This window comes from Choristoneura fumiferana, chromosome 11 (genome assembly GCF_025370935.1).
Source record: "Choristoneura fumiferana chromosome 11, NRCan_CFum_1, whole genome shotgun sequence".
In the NCBI taxonomy this organism is placed as follows: Eukaryota; Metazoa; Arthropoda; class Insecta; order Lepidoptera; family Tortricidae; genus Choristoneura; species Choristoneura fumiferana.
Window position 1 is genome coordinate 10,013,432 of NC_133482.1, and position 21,245 is coordinate 10,034,676.

The window sequence follows — 21,245 nt, forward strand, 5'->3', positions numbered from 1 at the left end:
TCAATAAATTATTTAAAATCGACTAATGTTTCTACCTATTTTGTTAAAATTATAGGTTCGTATCATACTTGACGATATACTAGACAGAGTGCCAGAGCCGTTCAATCTGCAAGAGCTTATGAGCAAAGTGGAAGATTTGACTCCTTATACCATCGTTGCCCTCCAAGAGTGTGAGCGAATGAATAATCTTATGGGCGAAATACGCCGGTCTCTAAGGGAGGTTGAACTTGGACTCAAGGTTAGTGAAAACGGAAGATCAGCGAGTAGCAATCGGTCTATTTGCGGTATTGTGTTATCGCTTATTGAACTGATGTTTTGTTTTGTATCCAGGGTGAACTGACGATCAACAGTGACATGGAGAAGCTGATGGAGTCCCTGTTCATGGACAAAGTGCCCGACTCGTGGACCAAGCTCGCCTACCCCAGTTTGCTAGGCCTTGCTGCCTGGTTCTTTGACCTCTGTTTGCGTCTAAACGAACTCGAAAATTGGTCCGGAGACTTTAGTGTACGTAAATCATAACCTAATTTATAATTTGCACAGGAAAAGAGAGTCGATTGTTTTGTTATGTGGACAATGATCAATCTGTCACCTTTACTATCCAGGCGAGAAAAAAATAAAAAGTGATTTTTGTAGTTACCTCCTGCTGTCTGGCTGGCCGGCTTCTTCAACCCACAGTCCTTCCTTACGGCAATCATGCAACAAACAGCCAGGAAAAACGAGTGGCCGCTCGACAAGATGTGCCTCAACTGCGATGTCACCAAAAAGAGCAAGAGTGATTTTCTGTAAGTAAGATGCTGCAGCCAGGGTTGTCTTCCATGAGGGAACTCCTCAATGGTTGATAACAAAATGATCTACACACGACTCTACTACTTAGGCAATAGAAGAGTTTTTAGATAATTTTGAGCACCACAGCTGCTCATCTATTTCTGCTGCTGACTATACATACGTTCACTTTTGATGGCAAAAACGACTTGTTCAGAAATTATACCTAAATAAGAATATTATGTATCTTCGGTTTAAAGTATTTAAATGAAAACATGAAAATAACTTAAAAATATACCTATTTCTTAAATGACTCTTTATTGAAATGCTCTCAAAAGAAGAAAATAGTATTTTAAAATCAATAAACCAATTATTTTATTACAAAATTATTGTGGTGGTAGATAAGCTTATCACGAGATTTAAGTGTCAAAACAAACAACAAAACGCGCGGCGCATCAAGCGCTGACGAAAATGGCCGAACATGCATGCCCGAAGAAAGCCGATATCGCTGGCTAATCGCCAGGGACGCATTTAGGGACGTGCAATAAAATTGTTTAACTGGTAAAATTATTGGAACCTATAACTTTTCTAATTTGAACATTATTATTAAAGAAAATGGATTTTGTAAAGTGAACGTTGTAAGTAAATAGTGAAATGTTCAGTCTATGTTTCTAAATTATGATATTGTTTTGAATATATTATTTTACTTACTAGATACTTGTACTTACGAATGTATATAGCAGATTTTAGGGTTCCGTTGTCGAAACGAAAAAACGGAACCCCATAAATCTTATAATTAATATTTGTTTAATACAGTTTGTATGATTTTTTCGTAACTGCTACGGAACCTTGGTTTTGGCGTCTCCGACACGCTATTGGCCGATTTTTAATATTTAGGTCCTAGTTTTACAATCAGTAAAAATAGTTACGTTACGTACAAAACTGAAGACATTACTTATTAATTCAAGTACTTAATATTCGTAAATGCGTTCTAAGCTGGTGTCTTAAAATTCGGGAATAAATAAATAGCAAGTGGCTTCATATTATTTATACAAAATTATTATCAGTTTATCGGGTTCAAGGTCATTTATTCACATAACAGACATTTCTTATTTACATAACATAACGTTTAGTACACGGTGATTTTTAATCAGTGATCAGGTACCAATTATTTTAATTCAGTCATTGATAGCAGCCCAACTTTTTTGAAGTAGGTTAATAATAATAATAGATCACATTATTTATACTAACATTATGTTTCATCCTTAATTCAATGAAATAGATAATTACTTGTTTACCTTTGTGAATTCGGTATCATTACAAAAACATTTTAATCTAAATTAATTGGAGAAAAATATAAAGTAATATGGACTTATTTGTGGTACTTAAGAGATCCCGTCGTCCTTTCAGGAGTTTCGGGTGTTATTTATACACTGTTTAAACACGCAAGACGGCATTTTTTTGCATAATTTCTGCTCGACCATCTCCTGTCACGGACGTCAACAAACTAAAGTAAAGTGGTGCGGTTGTTTACCAAGTCGCGTTGTGAACCTTTTTGGTGCGCCATTTTACTCTATGAAACATGCAGTCTATAGATAGATGTCGATGGTCTGGATAAACAAGAATACAATAACTAACTCGATTCCAAAATTAGGCGAACTAATTCACTCAAAGTTTTTTACGAAATATTTCAAATAAAAGATTTCTTTTATTATTACTTCGTATTGAGTTTTTTATCCATATTACAGCACTGGTGTAACTGTGAACTGTCAAGTTGGTTCGCCTATTCTAGACTCGAGCATATATGTAACCTACTAGCTTTTGCCCGCGGCTTCGTCCGCGTGGAATTGAGTTATCGCGCGCTGTTCCCTCAGGAACTGTGCATTTTCCGGGATAAAAAGTAGCCTATGTCACTCTTTGGCCCATAAACTATATCTATTCCAAAAATCACGTCGATTCATTTCTCCGTTTCGACGTGTAACTAATAATAATCTATAATAACTAATTAAATTTAAGAAAAGAATACAATTAACGCATTCACTGCCACCTGACTTGACTTGACTGACCACAGGTGCCACCGACGCACATGTGCGTTCAAAATGTATGAATAATTATGACAGGGGCACTGGGAGGCAAGTTCCAAAAACGCATATATGCGTCGGTGGCAGTGAATGCGTTAAGAAAGATATCCACTTGATGAAATAAATATGCTAAAGTAGGAGTCGGGCCTCTTCAATGTATTATTAGATTTAATTCACCATTTAAGGTGTGCATAATCGAAAATACAAACTGAAACATAGATGCACAGAAAAACCAGAAAAAGAGAACAGCGCTGGGAATCGAACCCAGGTCCTCAGCATTCCGTGGTAAAGCACCGCTACACCACCACTGGACAGTAATACAGACACAATTTTTTCCTATGCACTTCATATCCCTCCACATAACCACATACCCTTGTCCCGGGAATCTCCGTCTGTGGCCTCGTTCAGGGAGAGGTTAAAGAAATTATGGCTAGACACTGACACCTGAAACGAGACATGTGTTTCGCTTTTGTAATTGTTTGTAATATAATATAATATACTTAATATAATTTTGTTTTATGTTGGATTTAATGTAAATAATTTAGTATATATTTTCTCCCTTTTGAGTATATCTGTTTTGTTTCTTTACCGCACGTAATTTTCACTGTCTGCTTATTCTCTATATAACAAAATGTTTGCTCCTAACTAGGTTAGCTGGAAAAGATCCCTTTTTAGGGATGAGCTCGCCTTTGTTCTCCTCTCTGTGTATTTGTATTTTTATGTGCAATAAAGAGTTTACATACATACATATCTCAGCTTGTTTGTTTCTTATTTAGTCACTTAAGCAGCGACACAATAATGTACGCATAATGCATAATGTTTAGCGCTCCGCCCCGTGAGGGCGCGAACATCCACGGGCTGTTCATGGAGGGCGCGCGCTGGGACACGGCCACGGGCGGCATCGTGGAGTCGCGCATGATGGAGCTGTTCCCCATCGTGCCCGTCATCTACGTCAAGGCCGTCACGCAGGACAAGCAGGACACGCGCAACGTCTACGAGTGCCCCGTCTACAAGATCCGGTCAGTAAACATCGTGCACGTTAGTGCCCCTTCTACAAGATCCGGTCAGTATACATCGTGCGTGTTACTACCCCATTTACAAAATCTAGTGCCCCGTCTACAAGATCCGGTCAGTAAACATCGTGCACGTTAGTGCCCCTTCTACAAGATCCGGTCAGTACACGTCGTGCACGTTAGTGCCCCATTTACAAAATCTAGTGCCCCGTCTACAATATCCGGTCAGTACACGTCGTGCACATTAGTGCTTCACTTACAAAATCTAGTGCCCCATCACTAATAATCAGGTCAGTACATATCGTGCACGTTAGTATTAGTACCCCGTCTATAGGATCCGGTTAGTAGTACACATCGCGCACGTTAGTGCCCCGTTTGCAACGTTGGTCAATATAGAACGTACCCTTTAGTGACCCGTCTCTAAGATCTGTTCAGTATACATCGCGCGATAAGAGTAGAGCTCCGATCCGACTATAAGAAATCTATAATCTATCTTGTGTTAGTGCGCTGGATATAAGGTCCCCGACCATGACATGTCAGCAGAGTAGTCGAGCGACGGGTGGAGTAGTTTTTTTTGGTGACGCGTGTTGTGTTGTCGGCAGGATGCGTGGGCCTACGTTCGTGTGGACGTTCAACCTGAAGACTAAGGACAAGCCCACGCGCTGGACGCTGGCTGGCGTCGCGCTACTGCTCGGCGTATAGATTTACTTCCTTTATTGCTTGCCTTCTTATAATACTTAATTTATCATTAGTTGTGGTTTTCCCTGTCGACTTATATATGGGCGTATAATTATATATAATAGTGTTTTTTTTTTATTTACCTTTAAGTATATTCTTGTTTATTTTATTTTGCCTGTTAAACACTTGAGATTTAGGTTGGTAACTACTGTATATTATAAGAGACTTCATTGTGTACGTAATTTGTAACATCTTGTTTTGTTTTCTTTTTTTTGATATTAGAGATTAGGTCGAATCGAACTTACGTGTATAAGTTATAATTTTTTTATGGAATGTTTTATTTTATTTTTTATTGAAACTGCTAACTCTAGAACGTTTCTAATAGGTACATATATTATAGTCATAATGCATTTATAATATCCTAACAGCAAATTCTAGATAAGAATTTAAAAGCAAGACATGTTTTATTTTATATTTTGTGCTAAGTTTCCAGAAGTGTGTGTTTTACTTTATTTATTAAATCGTCAAAAGCTTGACTGTGTGTATTATTGTGACAGACATCCGTTTATATATTATATATTATCTCATAATATGTGGTTCTATACATACTTCGTAGGGTTCCGTACCCTAAGGAGCTAATCAAAAGTCGGGACCCATTAGTCGGGAATTTTCCAGCCAGTCACGTTTATGAATGGTTCTCGACTTTTGAAATTAAGTTACCTTAACAAGTTTTAGTTAGACAGCTAGAGTTGTTTTTTTTCTTCTGTTTTTATTAAATTTTTTAAAGCAGTCAGGGTTTTAATTTTTTTTACCTGCCACTACCGACCCACTGCCACGAGACGCTGGTCCAACTTTAGCAGCTATAATTTATCTCCTAACTAGCCCAAACAAAGTTCCGAACTGACTGATTCTGATTTTAACCTTTCAATCCACAATCAATTGTTATATAGTCTATTTTTTTTACCGATTTCTAAAAAGGAGGAGGATATCAATTCGGTTGTATATTTTTATATTTTTTTTTAAATGTTTGTTACCTCAGAACTCCGTCATTAATAAAACGGTTAGTTTTTTTTTTCGTTCGTATAGGAATACCTTTAATTAGGTCCCATAGGCACAAAATCACGATCTGATGCCTGGATTCTAAGGAAATCGAGGGAACTTTTCAAATGGTAATTTGGGTATATTTATGTATTTATTTCACTGCAAAGTCGTGTACAATTCAAAAGGGTGTATGTGTTTAGTATAAGTAGTAACTTCAGCATTTGCTCTTGAAAACCATTTGGTGAAGTGGAACTGATGATGAAGACCACAGTTGATCACCGGAGCTACTCAATAACAATTCCTCCCTCACGGGCTGAATTTCAATTAATTTAATACAGTTGCTAAGCAATTTATGCTCGTCGTAATGCATATGGCGAAATGGAACGGGGGTGAAGCAGTAGGACTCCTCAATAATGAACGTTCTGCATGGGAAAAAGCAATCTTTTGTAAAAGGTGGCGAGCAGTTGACATTAAACTATTGTATCTTAGGTTATTTACAATAAAACGCATGAAAAAAATAATACCTACTTAACTAAAAATTGAACCAACACTTCAAAGAAACCATGACAATATTTTTCTACCAGTTTGAAGTCGGTGGCTCAGCCCGAGCCAGCAGGAGTATGAAGCCCAATATTATATACAGGGCAAATACTTATTGATCAATCCAAATGGGTCAGCAGGGAGAAGTCAGAAACTATGAGAGGTAGCGAAATCTGTTCTTAGGAACAGATTTCGCTTCGATTTCTGATTTTTTTTTAATTTAACTCATGCATAACCGGGAATCGAACCTAGTCAAAATCTCTGTAAACTATGTTTTTTTTGGTATGCGAATGTAGTTTGGGTGACAGTTAAAATTAATTTGAAATCGACAAAAAGTACAGTCAGAATAAAAGCTTGTAAGTATTAAAAATGCTTTTTTTTACCAAAAACTTATTCAAATCTCAAGTCATTCTGACTACCTACTGTAACTGAAAGTGTGTCAAATTAAACATTTTTTTTTATTCGACTGGATGACAAACGAGCAAGTGGGTCTCCTGATGGTAAGAGATCACCACCGCCCATAGACACCTGCAACACCAGGGGGATTGCAGATGCGTTGCTAACCTAGAGGCCTAAGATGGGATACCTCAAGTGCCAGTAATTTCACCGGCTGTCTTACTCTCCACGCCGAAACGTAACAGTGCAAACACTGCTGCTTCACGGCAGGATTAGCGAGCAAGATGGTGGTAGCAATCCGGGCGGACCTTGCACAAGGTCCTACCACATGCAAAAGTTTTTGGATTTTGCTAGAAAAATGTGTTTTTCTTCACTTATGATTCACACAAGATTCACACAATCAACAATAACAAAGGAAAACTAAGCAGAATTTGCAGCATTGTTTAAGTACAAAGATTTTGACCGAGTTCGTTCCCGGTTATGTATGAGAGTTAGAGTATAATTATGATGTTTAATTAAATAAATTAACAACTCTTAAAAAATATTTACTTGACTAACTAATATTATAAAAAACAATTACAAAACTAAAACTAAATTGTGTACTAAACTAAAATTACAAAGTACAAGATATTTTGCCTCAGGCATTGACCCCAAGACACTGGCCGCATTACCTCTCTGAAATTCCTAATCTTTGCAAGAGGAAAGTGCTGAATCGAAAATCGAACGAAGCCATAGTTCCTAAGAGCAGATTTTCCTCATTATAGCTTCTGACTTATCCCTACTGACCCATTTGAATTGATCATTGGGTATAATAAGGTGAGGTAGACGACTATAGATAGGTCCACTCCTGCTGGCTTATGCCAGGGGTTGGACACTCTGCAGTTTAGGTACGTAATACGGCAGTGGGTTGCCCCTCGACTCGCATGCTAGACGCGTCGCGCGTGATTTGTATAGGTAGGTACCTACCTACTTATTTTATTTTGCAGCCATGACTTCGAAACGATATAATTCGTCTGAGTTATACTGTTGTGTTTACAGATGTATAATTAGAAAGAAGATAAAGGAATCGGAATTATATCATTTTTCAATATTCTTTACTTCTCTAATTTTCAAAGTCCCTGCCTAGTAATAGTTTCGTATGTTTGTAGTATCTACTGATAAAATTCTGTAATTGGTTGGTCAAAAATAATATACTCAGCGGCAAAAAATTTGGCCCACCCTTCATACAAAATTACCGATTATGCATACATTTGAGGGCCAGATTTTTGCCGCTCAGTAGGTATATTAAGACATGGTTTCGCCAATACGGAAATCTGTAGTAGGCAAAGGTAATTAGGTTATCATTATCATGCTTTGTTGTTATATAGGTATGTTAAGGAATATTTACTTGTTTATTAAAGATAGTTTATTGAATTCATATTAATACCCACTGTTATCTTTATTCATCGGCGAGTGGGAACCCTGTGCTCTTGCCGCCAAACCGGTTTCGAGTCAACGGTGCCCAACGGAATATGAACGCTCGAGTAACATGATAAGTTTCAATTTCGCGTGCAAGTCGTAAGAGTAGGTAAGGATTTATACCTAAACTTGACTTTTGTTCGAGAGAGTCCCTTCTGTACGGCACTACTACTATTACTTATTCTGTGTTTATGCCGAACCGACTTCAAACTTGTAGAAACTTGGTTGAAAATACAAGGGTTTTTGTACTTAGTCTGTTTAATTTTTTGTTATAAACGGAGGATACTTCTGCCAGTGTCTTGTGAATGTTGCCGTTGTATGGTAAAAAAATATAGGAAACGAAATATGAGAGCTAACGGGTGAGAACGATGCACAGAAATAGAATTCCAAAGTCGTTTGTTGAGTGCTGGAATTTTACAGACTGACTAAAGTGACTAACTTATCCGGGAATCGAAAAGTTTTAAAGTCGTTTGCATAAGTGTAAGTCTTGTGTATTTTTATTTTATAAGTAGTATTGCTTGGTCTGATTCACACACAGACAGAACAGGATTTACCTCAGGGATTTACAGATAAGTTGGCCAGTCTTGTAAAACTGATAAAGCCCAAAACCATTTTTGGAATTTCTGTGGTCGTCATTCTATTTGTAGTCTAGAAGAGTTTCTATACCACCATAAATTAATGGTAGACAAAGAAGTATTTTAGTAATTATTCTGTGGTCTGGGAATTCGATATTCAAGTATTTAAATGACTAATTTGTTGTTTGGCAACAGCGTAAACAATAATAATAGGATTTCAATATTATAAAAACGACAATAATTTGAGTCGTACAAGATGTAATGCATATAGAAACAACGTTTAAAAAAGATCGTGTTGTAGGTATTTAATAAAACCTTCAATATGGGTGATGTAAGTATTGTATTATGTTAATTTGCTTCTCAGTTTAATTTAGTTTATGTTAAGGTTGGGGTAAGGGTGCGCTGGAGCTACACAGGGAGCTCAGCAATAGGTTAAGGGAGGAAACAGGCAACCCTCGCGCCGGCAGCTTTCTCGCGCAAAGAATCTCAATCGCAGTTCAACGCGGGAATGCTGCCTGCATGATGGGCACCATGCCAAGAGGCCCACCTCTCTTTTTTAATTAAAGTTTTAGTTTTAGTTGTTTTAATTTAGTAATAGTTTTAGTCCTATGGATATTTTGTATTTTATTATATGAAATTAATAAAATTATTAACATACTTGTAGAAAGAAGATACTGCGGATACTCGGATAGAGTTCATGCAGGACTACTTGCTGAAATCACTTAAACTGAAAGCTGAAAAATGGAATAAGTTCATAACAGGAGATGAAAGGGTACGAACTGTCTAGGTACATAAGTGTACATTTACAGCAAATTTCACAAGTTCCGAGATTTTATTCTTGTTTTTTTTTCAGCACGTCTTGTACCGATACTTTGATATTCCTAAATTTGACATTATTGTCTTCCGTGTTAACACCGCGGGACTACTGACATGTGCAACGCAATTCCCGCCAATAAGCAGAGGCAAGATGGTGTATTTTTTGAGGAATATTGATGATAAAATTACACCGGCCAATTTCCGCAAGGTACCTATTTTTTTTTTTTAACTAGCCTACAATAGTGTCCAAGGTACCTATAATTAACCTAAAACGTAGTAAGTACACTAGCTGTTGCATGTGATTCCTGCGAAGGATTCGTTAATATTGCTATCCCACGGGCGGGACCTAAGTATTTTTTCGGGATAAAAACTATTTATGTACCTACTTCCTTCTTTCTTCGGGTCTTAACCCTTAATAAGGCCCCATTTAATGGAGCATACTACCACTGAATCAAAAGCAGCTATAATACATACCTGACAAAGAATAATTCTAACGCTAGTCGTATTTTCAATAATTACAATGGAAATTGTGATGTATTATTAAAATAATAAGGTTCAGTTTCCAACTCAATGCAAGTGGTCGCTCAATCGCCTCTACCTTATTAAGGGTTAAATTAAACTATCTCTAAACCAAATTTTATCAACTTCGATTCAGCAGTGCGTGAAGTGGTAACAGACAGATATCTAGAAGAATTAGTTTCGCATGTAATAGAATGAGATTTTAATAGTACCTACTTACGTACAGTCGAGCAAATTGAATCATGACTCATGACCCAGGGTGGAACCTTTGTGCTACTAATCTCATGTTGACATTTGATACTTTTGTCAAGGAAATCACAGTGAAATTGATTATTAAAAGGTTCCACCAGGTTAATTTGATCTTAATATTTTTGGCTGATAAGAATCTGTCCAGCTCATAATCTGTCCAGCTGCTTCGGAGGTTTTTATGCTGCTTGAATTGAGACTCCTTTATTTCATAATGAGTCATTTTACAACCAAGATTAAATAAATCTAGTTTAAATCTAACTAGTCATTGTGTAATTAGATACGGTACCTTTTTTGCTATTTACGACGCGAAACAGACTTTCAGTTTTCCAAGTTTCCACATCATTTTTCAAAAAGTCATTGTGCTTACTAAGCATGCTGCAATTAGGACGTCTCCATTTTGATAACTTAGTTATTTTGCAATCTATGAAGCCATTTATGAACCTAATCCAATTATTAATTAGCTTAAGTTCCGTATTAGGTATAAAGGCTATTAAAAAAAGTAATGTTTTTTTTCCAGTGTGTAACTGTTGGCGAGATATCTGGCAACGTCATCCAGGATTTAAGCGTGATGGCGGACGAGGTAATCGGGCCTCTACTCTGCAACCCTGGGAACCAAAAGGGTTGGCCCAAGATTGTAAGGAATGATATGAAACGACACGTAGACGAACTGAGGAGCTTATTTCACCAGGTTCAATTAATAATTTGTTATAACTGTGTATACAATTATGTATTTATAAACTTAGTAGGTACATTTTAGGTTACCAATTTGAATTAAATTTTTTCTTTTCTCGATTACTTTGACAGTAGTAGATAACATTGGATTCATTAGTGTTAAATAATAAAATAGAATAGAATCAACTTAAATAATTGTTTAGCCGTGTTACATAGATGTTATATCTATATCTTTATACTAATATTATAAAGAGGAAAGCTTTGGATTTTTGGATGTTTGTTACGAATTAACTCAAAAACTAATGGACCGATTTAAAAAAATCTTTCACTATTAGAATGCTAAATAATTGTATAGGCCATATATTTATTAACTGAAAAATTAGGGTTCCGTACTAAAACTACAATAATGTAACTCAAAGTGTAAAAAAGTTGCTATAAAACATATTTCATCGCATGCGCTGTAGAAACTATTGATTATAACAAAAAAATGTTTTACGATATTAAAGAATATAATCAAGATCTACAAAAAACCTCGCGATACCATATGTCCAACCAACTATTGTAGCTGTGTCACCATAACTACTTTTTTACATTTTAAAAGTTGATCGAAATGACGACTAAAATCAGACCAAGTTATCCATACCTTTGTATTAATCCTTATCCAAATAAATAATTTTATATTCAAGACGGTTTCAATACCTGTAGATTATTTTTGAATTATTCAAATCGGACATTCCATTCAAAAGATATTACTCTACGTTGACGCGCCCCCCGGCTTCGTGTGTGTCGGGTGTAGTTTTTGGGAAATTGAGCTGAAAAATGTGTGTGAAGTGAAAAATGGGCAATAAAAACGGGACCCTATTACTAAGACTCTACTGTCTGTCTGTCACTAGGCGGTATCCCATGAATCGTGATAGCTAGACAGTTGAAACTTTCTATTTCCAACAAATACTAAAAACAGAATAAAATAAATGTTTAAGGGGGGCTCCCATACAACAAACGTGATTTTTTTGCTCGATATTAATAACGGTAACAGGTAGTTGCTTGAAATTTTCACAGAATATTTATTTGTATAAATATACTTACTTTAAAAAAAATATTAAATTAAAATAAAATAAATATTTAAGGTGGGCTCCCATAGGTACAGCAAACGTGTTTTTTTTTGCCGTTTTATGCTAATGTCTAATGTCGTACGGAACCCTTCGTACAAGAGTCCGACTCGCACTTGGCCGTGTTTTTTTTTACTTTGCCCGTGCGAAGCCGGGGCGGGCCGCTAGTTACTTATATTTTTATTAGTGTATATATTTTTAAATAAACTTAATCTTATTTCACTTGGTTATTTACCTGTACAGTTAAAAGGAGAAATGAGCAGTCAAGTGATGCTTCCCATGCCTGCTGGAGTGGAAAATATATTTCACGCGGAAGCTAAGCTCAGAGAAAGGTACAAACAAAATTATATTTATGAAATACTTACTTAATATTAAAAATATCAGTCCAGACGACAATAAACTTTGTTTGACTTTGAATTTACTCAACACATCAATGAGCTTTTTTAATGGATTAGTAACTTTCTAGTGATGGTGAAGATGTGGATCTATACCTCAAAACTAACATCGAAGGTGCTGTAATAAAATGGACTCAGCAAGTTCATGATCTATTAGCTGAGGATTCTTACATAGGTAGGTACTAACGCATAAAAATGATTATTACCACCCCGGGTTCGAAAGCAAAGCATATTATTTTTTTTATTGTACCTATTTAGCTTTCAAACGAACGAAGTTTCCTATGCCGAGCGCGGACATAGATTTCTACGCAACCCGGTTGAAAAACTTGGAAGGCATCTACTCCCAGTTAAGAGATCCACGCGTCAAACGGATGGCGCATTACCTCGAAGACACGCACAGTGTATACCTGGATTGTTTCAAGACTATGCTTACAAATATTGTGGCTGGTACGTATTTGGAAACTCTTGTACCTTGGCCATAGTTTTACCTCGGACAGTCGTCGACATTTAAATGTTCCCGCATTATTGTCATGTGCTATGCCATTTGAACCGTCGGCCGGAACTATCGAAGTAAAGTTAGTAACGAAACTGTATGTGCTATGTCAGAAAATCATGAAAATAAAAATCCCTGTACAAAAAGTACCTTTTTTGAACTCTAAATGAAGCTTATTTATTTAATGTTTTAATTTTTCGTAATAAAAGTTAATAAACTATGTTGAAGTTACGTTAATTAGCTACGGAACAATAGGGTTGTTTCAGCCTAAACCTAAATCGATGTGCGTTTTGGACGTATTTTTACCTAAAAAACTGGATACGTTGTACCTAGGACACTAAAAATACGTTGTACCTTGGCCAATGAAATTTAAGAGTAAAAAATATATATTTTTTGTACCGACCATATCTTGATGCTGAAAGGTATTTTAGTTAAAATTAAGTAATTTAGTCGTTTGATCAATACGATTTCATCATGTAATCAGCGTCTAAACCAAAAACTAAGGTAACTTTTTGTTTGATATAAAATAATATGTACGAACTTGGCGGGAAAAACTGCCGTGTGCCAATAACCAGTAAATAAGTCATCGATTCTATAAATAAATAAAACAAATAATCATTAAATATTTTCCTGAAAAAAAATCACGTGTCCAAGGTACAACCTCGAATGTCCAAATGTACATCAGGGGTGTTGTACCTTGGACATTTTTCCCTTTTTTTTTCGTAAGCCTACGGTCTCAAAATTAAGAAACGAATCGCTTAGTTTTTTACCGAATAACATAGCCTAATGATGTATCTTTAGATATTTTCATATCTGGCGTGTATTCCATAATGAGTTATTTTTCTAAAAATCAAAAACTGTCCGAGGTAGTACAGCTTCCCCTATAGTGGCAGTGGGTTAAATTATTACTTTCTAGTTGGCTTAAATTAACGTTAATTAATAATTAACGGGACAATTTCAGGTATTGTAGAATGCCGCGATATATATGTGTACCAGAAACCGCTTGCTATCCACTTTGAGACTTTTGAAGGCAATGACTTCCAAGAAGCCAAATGGCTCGTCCGACCCATGTTTCACTGTATTGGTCTGCTATGGGGCAACTCCAGATATTACTGCAATGTAGAGAAGCTTATACGTATGTATATTTCTTGGGAAACCTTTGATAATTTACAAAACTGGCAATTTTTGACTGACTGTGTCTAAAGCGTCAGGTTTACAAGCCCAATAATTGTTATGTTATATTTTTTCTTCTAGCGCTACTTCGTGAGGTGTGCAATCTAGTAATAATGCAGTGCACCAATTCAATTGATCCGCCTACCATATTTCAAGGAGATCCCGACGAACAGCTTCTCAAATTGAGGAGGGCATTAGCAGTATTGAAACAATTTATGTAAGTTGAATAAATTACTGTTAATCTTGTCTTCATCAGATAAAGGACTGAATGATATTAGCTTATGAGGTGAATGAGCGTGTATTGAATGAGAGGCCACTCGTACGTAATCGTCATATCGGTATAAATTAGAAAGAAATAAGAATAAACTAGACTTAAGTAATTATGACTTATTTTCCAGTGACACCTACGAGCTAAATCGTGACAAAGTGCACACGTTTTTCCCGGCTGGTGTGACGCCGGTGCGCTGGTCTTTCGACTTTGATCGCGTGTTTATGCGTTTTAACATATATGTAAAGAAACTCCGGATGATTGAAGAAATTTTAGACGCTACTTGCGAGATTATAAAACTGGAAAAGGTGGAGTTTTGCGGATTGAGAGGCAAGATTATCAGCACGGAGTGTATGAAGGTTACGACTTATTTTTATTGCATTGGTTTATACGCATAAATCAGAGGCTAGTTCAATTATTATTTAATTATCAAAATCAAAGGCAATAGTTAATACTTTCATCAGGTATATTTTCAGCAAAGATTGTTTTAAATTTGATTTAATTTAACTTCATACTTATATTTTCAAAGGTGTTAGAAGAGTACACTCTCATCTACCAGAACCTCGGCAACATTACGTACGACCCGGCTGACCCGGAGGACAACTCGTTTCTGCCCGATTACAAAAAGCATATGGGAGTTCTTGCAGACGTGGACCGCCGCCTCGCCTCGCTCTTTACACAGGGCCTCGACGAGTGCAACGACCAGCCTCATTTCATAAAGGTTTCTATTATCCCAGTTGCTTTTAGATATATATAGTCTCTTAGGCTAACCATTATCCTTTAGCCAGTGGACAGAATATTGTGCAATCATGTGTCTTTATACTTTTGATAGCAGAAAAAATACTTATTTATGATGTTTGGTAATAAAACGATCGGGAAGGTTTCTGTTGTGTGCATGTGTGTGTGTGTGTGTGTGTGTGTGTGTGTGTGTGTGTGTGTGTGTGTGTGTGTGTATTGAAATGATTTTTTTTTGGAAGGATGGATAAAATGTATAATCAGGAGACGCTCAATAGTTTTTAATTGCACTTTCCAAGTAGGTACTTTCAGTTTTGTTCAGTCAGCTAGAAAGATAGGAATACATTAAGATCTTGTATTAATATTTTTGGCACTTAAGCTGTATTCATATCTTTGTTGCTGACTGTACCTAGGTACCTACGTTCATAAGCATTAACTATTCAAAAACTAAATACAAAGTAAAAACTTATTAAAATTTAAAACACGATCACTGACGTAATTGTAGTCAAGCTCTTTTGTGTGTGGTCCTTTTTCAAAGTATGCTTGATCAGATAGCCCAGCAAGAACTGACCCATGATTTAAATGTTTGATACTTACATTATGCTTGACTATTTCATATCAAAGATAACAGACAAGCTTAGGTATTGATTAATTTTATTTTTTGGTTGATATCAACAGTTCTTCCAAATCATGGGTGACTTATTCCATCGTCCTGTCATCAAAGCTGAGCTCAAACCGAAACTAAACAGATTGTTAGATTATATGCATAATAATTTAGACCAGACGAAGGAAATTTTCGACGAAGAAATGGCGGTAAGGTTAAATTACGATATTTAAATTTATTGCGAATCACTGTAATAGCAGTTAAGAATACAATAATGGTGATCTTCAAAAGTCCATATTATTATAATGATATTAATATTTAAGTATAAATTATTTCCTCAATAGAAATTGACCAAAGGCCCCGAGAGACCAATGGTAGACCCATATCTCCCTCCAGTAGCCGGAGTGATCTGGTGGGTTCAAAAACTTCGTTCAAAGATGCAGGTGCCAATGGAGGAATTTCTTGTATTTGAGGATCCGTACGTACCTTTTTTTTTTACATAGCAGGTGGTAGGACCTTGTTAATAATAATGTCCGCCCGGATTGCTAATACCATCTTGCTCGCTAATCCTGCCGTAAAGCAGCAGTGCTTGCACTGTTGTGTTTCGGCGTGGAGAGTAAGACAGCCGGTGAAATTACTGGCACGTGAGGTATCCCATCTTAGGCCTCTAGGTTGGCAACGCGTCTGCAATACCCCTGGTGTTGCAGATGTTTATGGGCAGTGGTGATCTCTTACCATCAGGAGACCCACTTGCTCGTTTGCCATCCAGTCGAATCAAATAATAATAACTGACCGTGATTGACCCCTATCTCACCTGATGTGTACCTTTATATTACGTCAAATGTTTTTAAACAACAGATAAGTAAAATAATCATTTATCTGTGTCTTTTATCTGTTGTCACGGTTTTGTCATAATGAAAGAAAAACCTACAGAACAGAGGAAAGCAGATACGGTAACATGAGTGAGAGTAGGTACCGCTTTACATTTAAGGGTATGGGGCCCTTACTTTCCCAGCTCACTTTTAGGTGCTGGTGTGTTTTTAAGTACTGAATGGAAGGTATGCTAAAGTCTTAAATTAAAAAATAAATAAACAAGGTATATTGGACTGTTCACAGTATAATAGAAACAGAGTCGGCCATCTACATAAAGCAAAAGATGAACGAGATGAACGGGTACATTAACCAGGTTGAAGACAGGAACTTCAAGCCTTGGTGTGGTACTGTTCCAGGGATTTGTAAAACACATTTGGCTAAAAATCTCATTTATAGAGATCCACCATTTGTTCGAAACAATTTCGCCCCTGAGGTAAGAAATAATGGAAAGAAAAGCAGGATTTTACCTGAAGAGCTACAATAATATAATTTAAATATTGTTTTAAGTTTATTTACGGATTGTTGCTTAGAGCTCTAGACATCATTTTGTAATTAATAGTTCATGGTATTTGTTAACAATGTGAAAGATATTTTTTTCAGCTGGTGATGCTGCTGCGCGAAATACGTTACATGAAATATTTGAATAAGCAAGGTATACCTCAAGATGGTTTGGACTTGTATGCTCGCAACGAAAAATTACAAGTAATTTTCTATTTTTTTATCGTAAACACTGTCTGTATAAATTTATCAGTACGTCTCTATCTAAATTATTTATTTTATATAGTATGACATGAACCGGCTGAACCGCGCTATTTCTTGGTACAACGCGATCCGCGAGGGCAGCCACGAGACCGAAGTGGCGCTCATCGAGAAAGAGATCTCCGCCATCGACACACTGCTCGGCCGCGGCGTGGAGGAGCTCACGTGGAATGATGATTGTAACTATACATTATTATGATCAGAGCTCGGCAGGCGTGAGCCATTTTGACATTTTGCATTACTATCTACTATTAATATCTACACCATAGAAAGAAATATAAAAAGAAAATAAAACTTTATTAAGTAGTTATAAAAGTTATAATTAAATTAAAATGACAATGCATTATGTATAAAACGAGTAGGTTTAGTTTAATATCATATCATATCACTTTATTAACTTTAATAGTATCATATGGATATACATATTATTTAAAGACGTTTGCCAAAAAATCTCGCTATAAATAGTTATTTGTGCAACAAGAGAGCAAAGTCGTTTTTTGGTGCGAGTGTTGATTTTGAATCCCGAGTAAGCGAAGGATTCTACAATTGAGTCACGAGCGACAGCTAGTGATTCTAGGTTGGAATCCTGAGATGAGCAAGTGATTCAAACACACGAGATGCAAAAAAACTTTGGTCTCGTGTGACACATACAACTTTTCACCTGAGCAGCGAGAACATTTAAATTAAAGGTTAAAATAAAACATTTAAATAAATATAATATATTTAGAAGACAAAAAAAACAAGTACTTTAAAATATAATGCGATTGTTAAGAAATAAATATAGTACTTACTTTATCATATTTAAAACTTTTTCTCGGAAATTATTGATACAGTCGCCATTACATTTTTAAAAAGTCACTTAAGAATGCCAGACAACGATCAAAAGTCTCCGGTAAGTATACAGGTTTTGAATATGGAACGAAAAAGTATCCATTATAAAAATGATTGAATGATTTTATTAGGATTTCTATTATTTGAAACATGATTATTACTTGCAAATTCATTCAATTTGACAAATATTTGATCCAACTTTAAGAGATGCCGTAAACGAAACGATTTTATTAAAAAAAAACAAGAGCAGCGGCTTTCGTACAACGAGGTTGCATACTTTATTAAAAGAGTGGGAAAATTATAACATTTCGGTAATTTTTCGCTGTCATGTAATTCACTGTTTTTTTTTATTTCACCTCGTGTTTTTGTTTTTCAATTTGTCCTTACTATAATTCATTCATTATTGACATATTGTTAATGCCAAAGGTGCAAAGATTTTTTTATTAGGTTGGCATAATGCTTCTTGCTTAACTGAAAAGTAAAAACACTAAGAAAAAAGTAAAATTGAGCGGGATATTCGTTCATTTATGCTCGTTTTGTTTACAAATTTATCTTGGTAGTTTTTTAGTTTATATTTGAGAAAAGCACCGTACAGGCTTCGAACAATAAGTGATATACTAAATCCCTTTAATAAGGCGCTATATACTTAATATAACAGACGTTTTGTAATTTTGCAGTTATATGTGTATCCGAACTCTAACGTTTGTTTGTTTCTTTTTAGGCCTACAGAATTTGAAAATCGAACTTAGTATCGATGTGATCCTATCTCTCGCTTTTTCATATTGACAGATCAAAGTCAAGTTCAAATATTTGGAATTCAGGGAGTGGACCCAGCACTGTCCTCAGCATTTAAATTTTTTTTATTAAAAAAGCTACTTTGTCTCACGGAGTGAGCAAAATGCGATTTTGCTCACTGATTTTTCATAGCAAAACCTGCCTGTTTGAGCTGCTGAGGTGAAAAATCATTTGTTTTAATGGCGACATAAAGGTCGTAGTGGAAAGGCAGCCTAAATAAAATAGAATAGAACAGAATTCTATTCTAAATAAAATAATTTTGTCATTGAATGACAAGGCATGTCCATGTTATGCAAACTCTGAAAACAGCTCACCCCCGCCGAGCTCTGATTATGATAATTGAAAAAAAAAATGAAAATGTTTATTATGCTCATACTCCTAGTAGATTAATGAGGAATCAATGTTATTTCGATGTATTCTTCGTGTAAAACTTTCATAAAAATAAAAGCTAAAAGTCAGGCTTACCAGTGTTATTTTGTATCTACTTTTCGACTAGTTACGGAATGGATGGCAGAGGTGTACCAGGCGATTAACGCACTACAAGAGCGTGTGCTTAGGGCGCAAAACAACATGTTGCGCGGGCTTGCCAATATAGCGGCGTGGGGCGACATACCGTTGCACAATCGCAAGGAGAACCCCGACAAGATGGAACTGTTGGCCGTTCCGGAGCGACATCAGAAATCGTAGCCAGGTCATAATTATTATAATGAATAAAACATTCAATTAAAAAATCAAAAAACCCGATAGCTTTAAAAATTAAAAGGAAGAAAATAAGTGTAGTGGTCTAGAACTGTCAAGTAGCTTATTTAAAGTTCAGGAGTCGGGACCAAAAATTTTTGAGCTGGTTACGATTTAGATGGGTCCCCTGGATTGAGCTGTAAATTAGCTACTTGATAGAGTTCTAGAACACTAGACTTATTTTCTTCCTTTTAGTTTTTAAGGCAGTCGGGGTTTTTTATTTTAATGTTTTATTTTATACTTTTTTGATATTTACGGGAAAATGGTAGATTAAAAGTATTATAACCCGTCTATATTTAGAATGGGCTAATTATTAGCTTTCATTTGATACCCATATTGTTACAATACAATTTTTTTTTATTTCTCCGCCATTTTTATTTATCAGATGGCATATTGAAATATTTACCCTATGTGACTTCGACAGTTACGACAAATCCAATGATACCTCATATGTTCAAATCCGTCCAGCCGTTTAGGCTGCAGCGAGGACCAAAGAAGTGGACATACATACCCACATACATACATACATACATAAATACATACGGTCGAAAAACATAACCCTCCTTTGGGCAGTCGGGTAAAAATGAAACTTGGGATTCGGTTCAAGAGGTAATACTTGTATTTTGCCAAAATGACGTTTTGATGATGAGTGATTTAATACAAATAAGAGTTATTGTTTCCGTTATGAGTTCATCATCAAGTGACATGGTATTATTTCCTTGGATTTATTTGAGAAAAGCACTATACAAGCCTCGTCCATGTACAGGGATCGTCGGCCTCGTATATTTAGATAGCTTCGTTAACACTCAGCCATCTATAACTACTCGGCCGGCAATCCCCTAATTAGGGCCTCTGCAGTAATGTACTAAGTAAAATGTTTTGCTTATCATGGCAAAATACAGCTATGACCTCCTGAACCGACTCCGACATTGGGTGTTATTCAATAAAAGGAATGTTATTTTTTTTAATTATATTATACTGACACAAGTGTCTTTCTTTTAGGCGAAATAAATCCTCGAGTCATGCTGAGTTCCAAGATATATTAGTCAGCGTGCGACGTAACAAACCCTTGCGATACTCAATCTCAAAATTAAAATCTTGGAGATAGATCCACCACCTAGCAACCCTGGTAAGAGATCCTTTTTTAAACTGGGGTAGCTTTAACGCATTACAATCGGTAATAATTTTGAACTTAAGTCCTAACAGGTAATGTCGAAGTGTTGAGGGCTTTCACAACAGCTAATGTTTCCAAGCTCATAAGAATGATAGCGCGATTCGGCACCCTGAGTAACTTTGCTAAAATACGCAACTACCCGCTTTTGACCATCTTCATGAATTTTGCAAAGCAACGCTCCGTAACCAGCGCTACTGCATCTGTATGTACCTCAGTTTGTAGCTGAGGATCAAAAATTGCTAGCGATAGGCTCATTAGTAAGACAACTAATAATCGCGGTACGAGCTTGCTCTTGCTCCGGACCCCAAACGAAATCTACATTCTTTCGTGTTAAGCGTGCTATACACGCGTTTTTCTAGCAAAGTTAGGAATATAGCGCCTAAAATACCTGCTAGACCGAGAAATTGTCGAATTTGTTTCACGTGTGAGGGGTAGGAGCCTTAATCAGGCCTCGATTTACTTTTAGATGGTTTTACTACACCGTTGGAAATTATACGT

At 36.2% G+C, this 21,245-nt stretch overlaps 2 protein-coding genes across 2 annotated transcripts in view; both read left to right on the forward strand.

Annotated features, from left to right (window-relative positions):
* The window catches only part of LOC141432749 (dynein beta chain, ciliary-like), a 51,501-nt gene extending 46,431 nt beyond the window's left edge, over positions 1–5,070 (forward strand). Inside the window, exons 78-82 of the mRNA XM_074094494.1 lie at positions 56–238; positions 331–504; positions 634–782; positions 3,668–3,862; positions 4,459–5,070. Coding sequence (XP_073950595.1) covers positions 56–238; positions 331–504; positions 634–782; positions 3,668–3,862; positions 4,459–4,558 — 801 coding nt within the window. The 3' untranslated portion in view covers positions 4,559–5,070. The remainder of the gene's footprint in view (positions 1–55; positions 239–330; positions 505–633; positions 783–3,667; positions 3,863–4,458) is intronic.
* A 4,405-nt stretch (positions 5,071–9,475) lies between these two features.
* LOC141432995 (dynein beta chain, ciliary-like) lies at positions 9,476–19,522 on the forward strand. Its single transcript, XM_074094835.1, has 15 exons — positions 9,476–9,568; positions 10,646–10,816; positions 12,153–12,241; positions 12,376–12,479; positions 12,563–12,751; positions 13,759–13,932; positions 14,052–14,187; positions 14,369–14,597; positions 14,768–14,959; positions 15,652–15,786; positions 15,922–16,055; positions 16,694–16,883; positions 17,051–17,152; positions 17,235–17,388; positions 19,332–19,522. Exons 1-15 carry the CDS (start codon positions 9,512–9,514, stop codon positions 19,520–19,522), a joined length of 2,247 nt encoding a protein of 748 aa, XP_073950936.1. The 5' UTR covers positions 9,476–9,511.
* Positions 19,523–21,245: the final 1,723 nt, after the last annotated feature.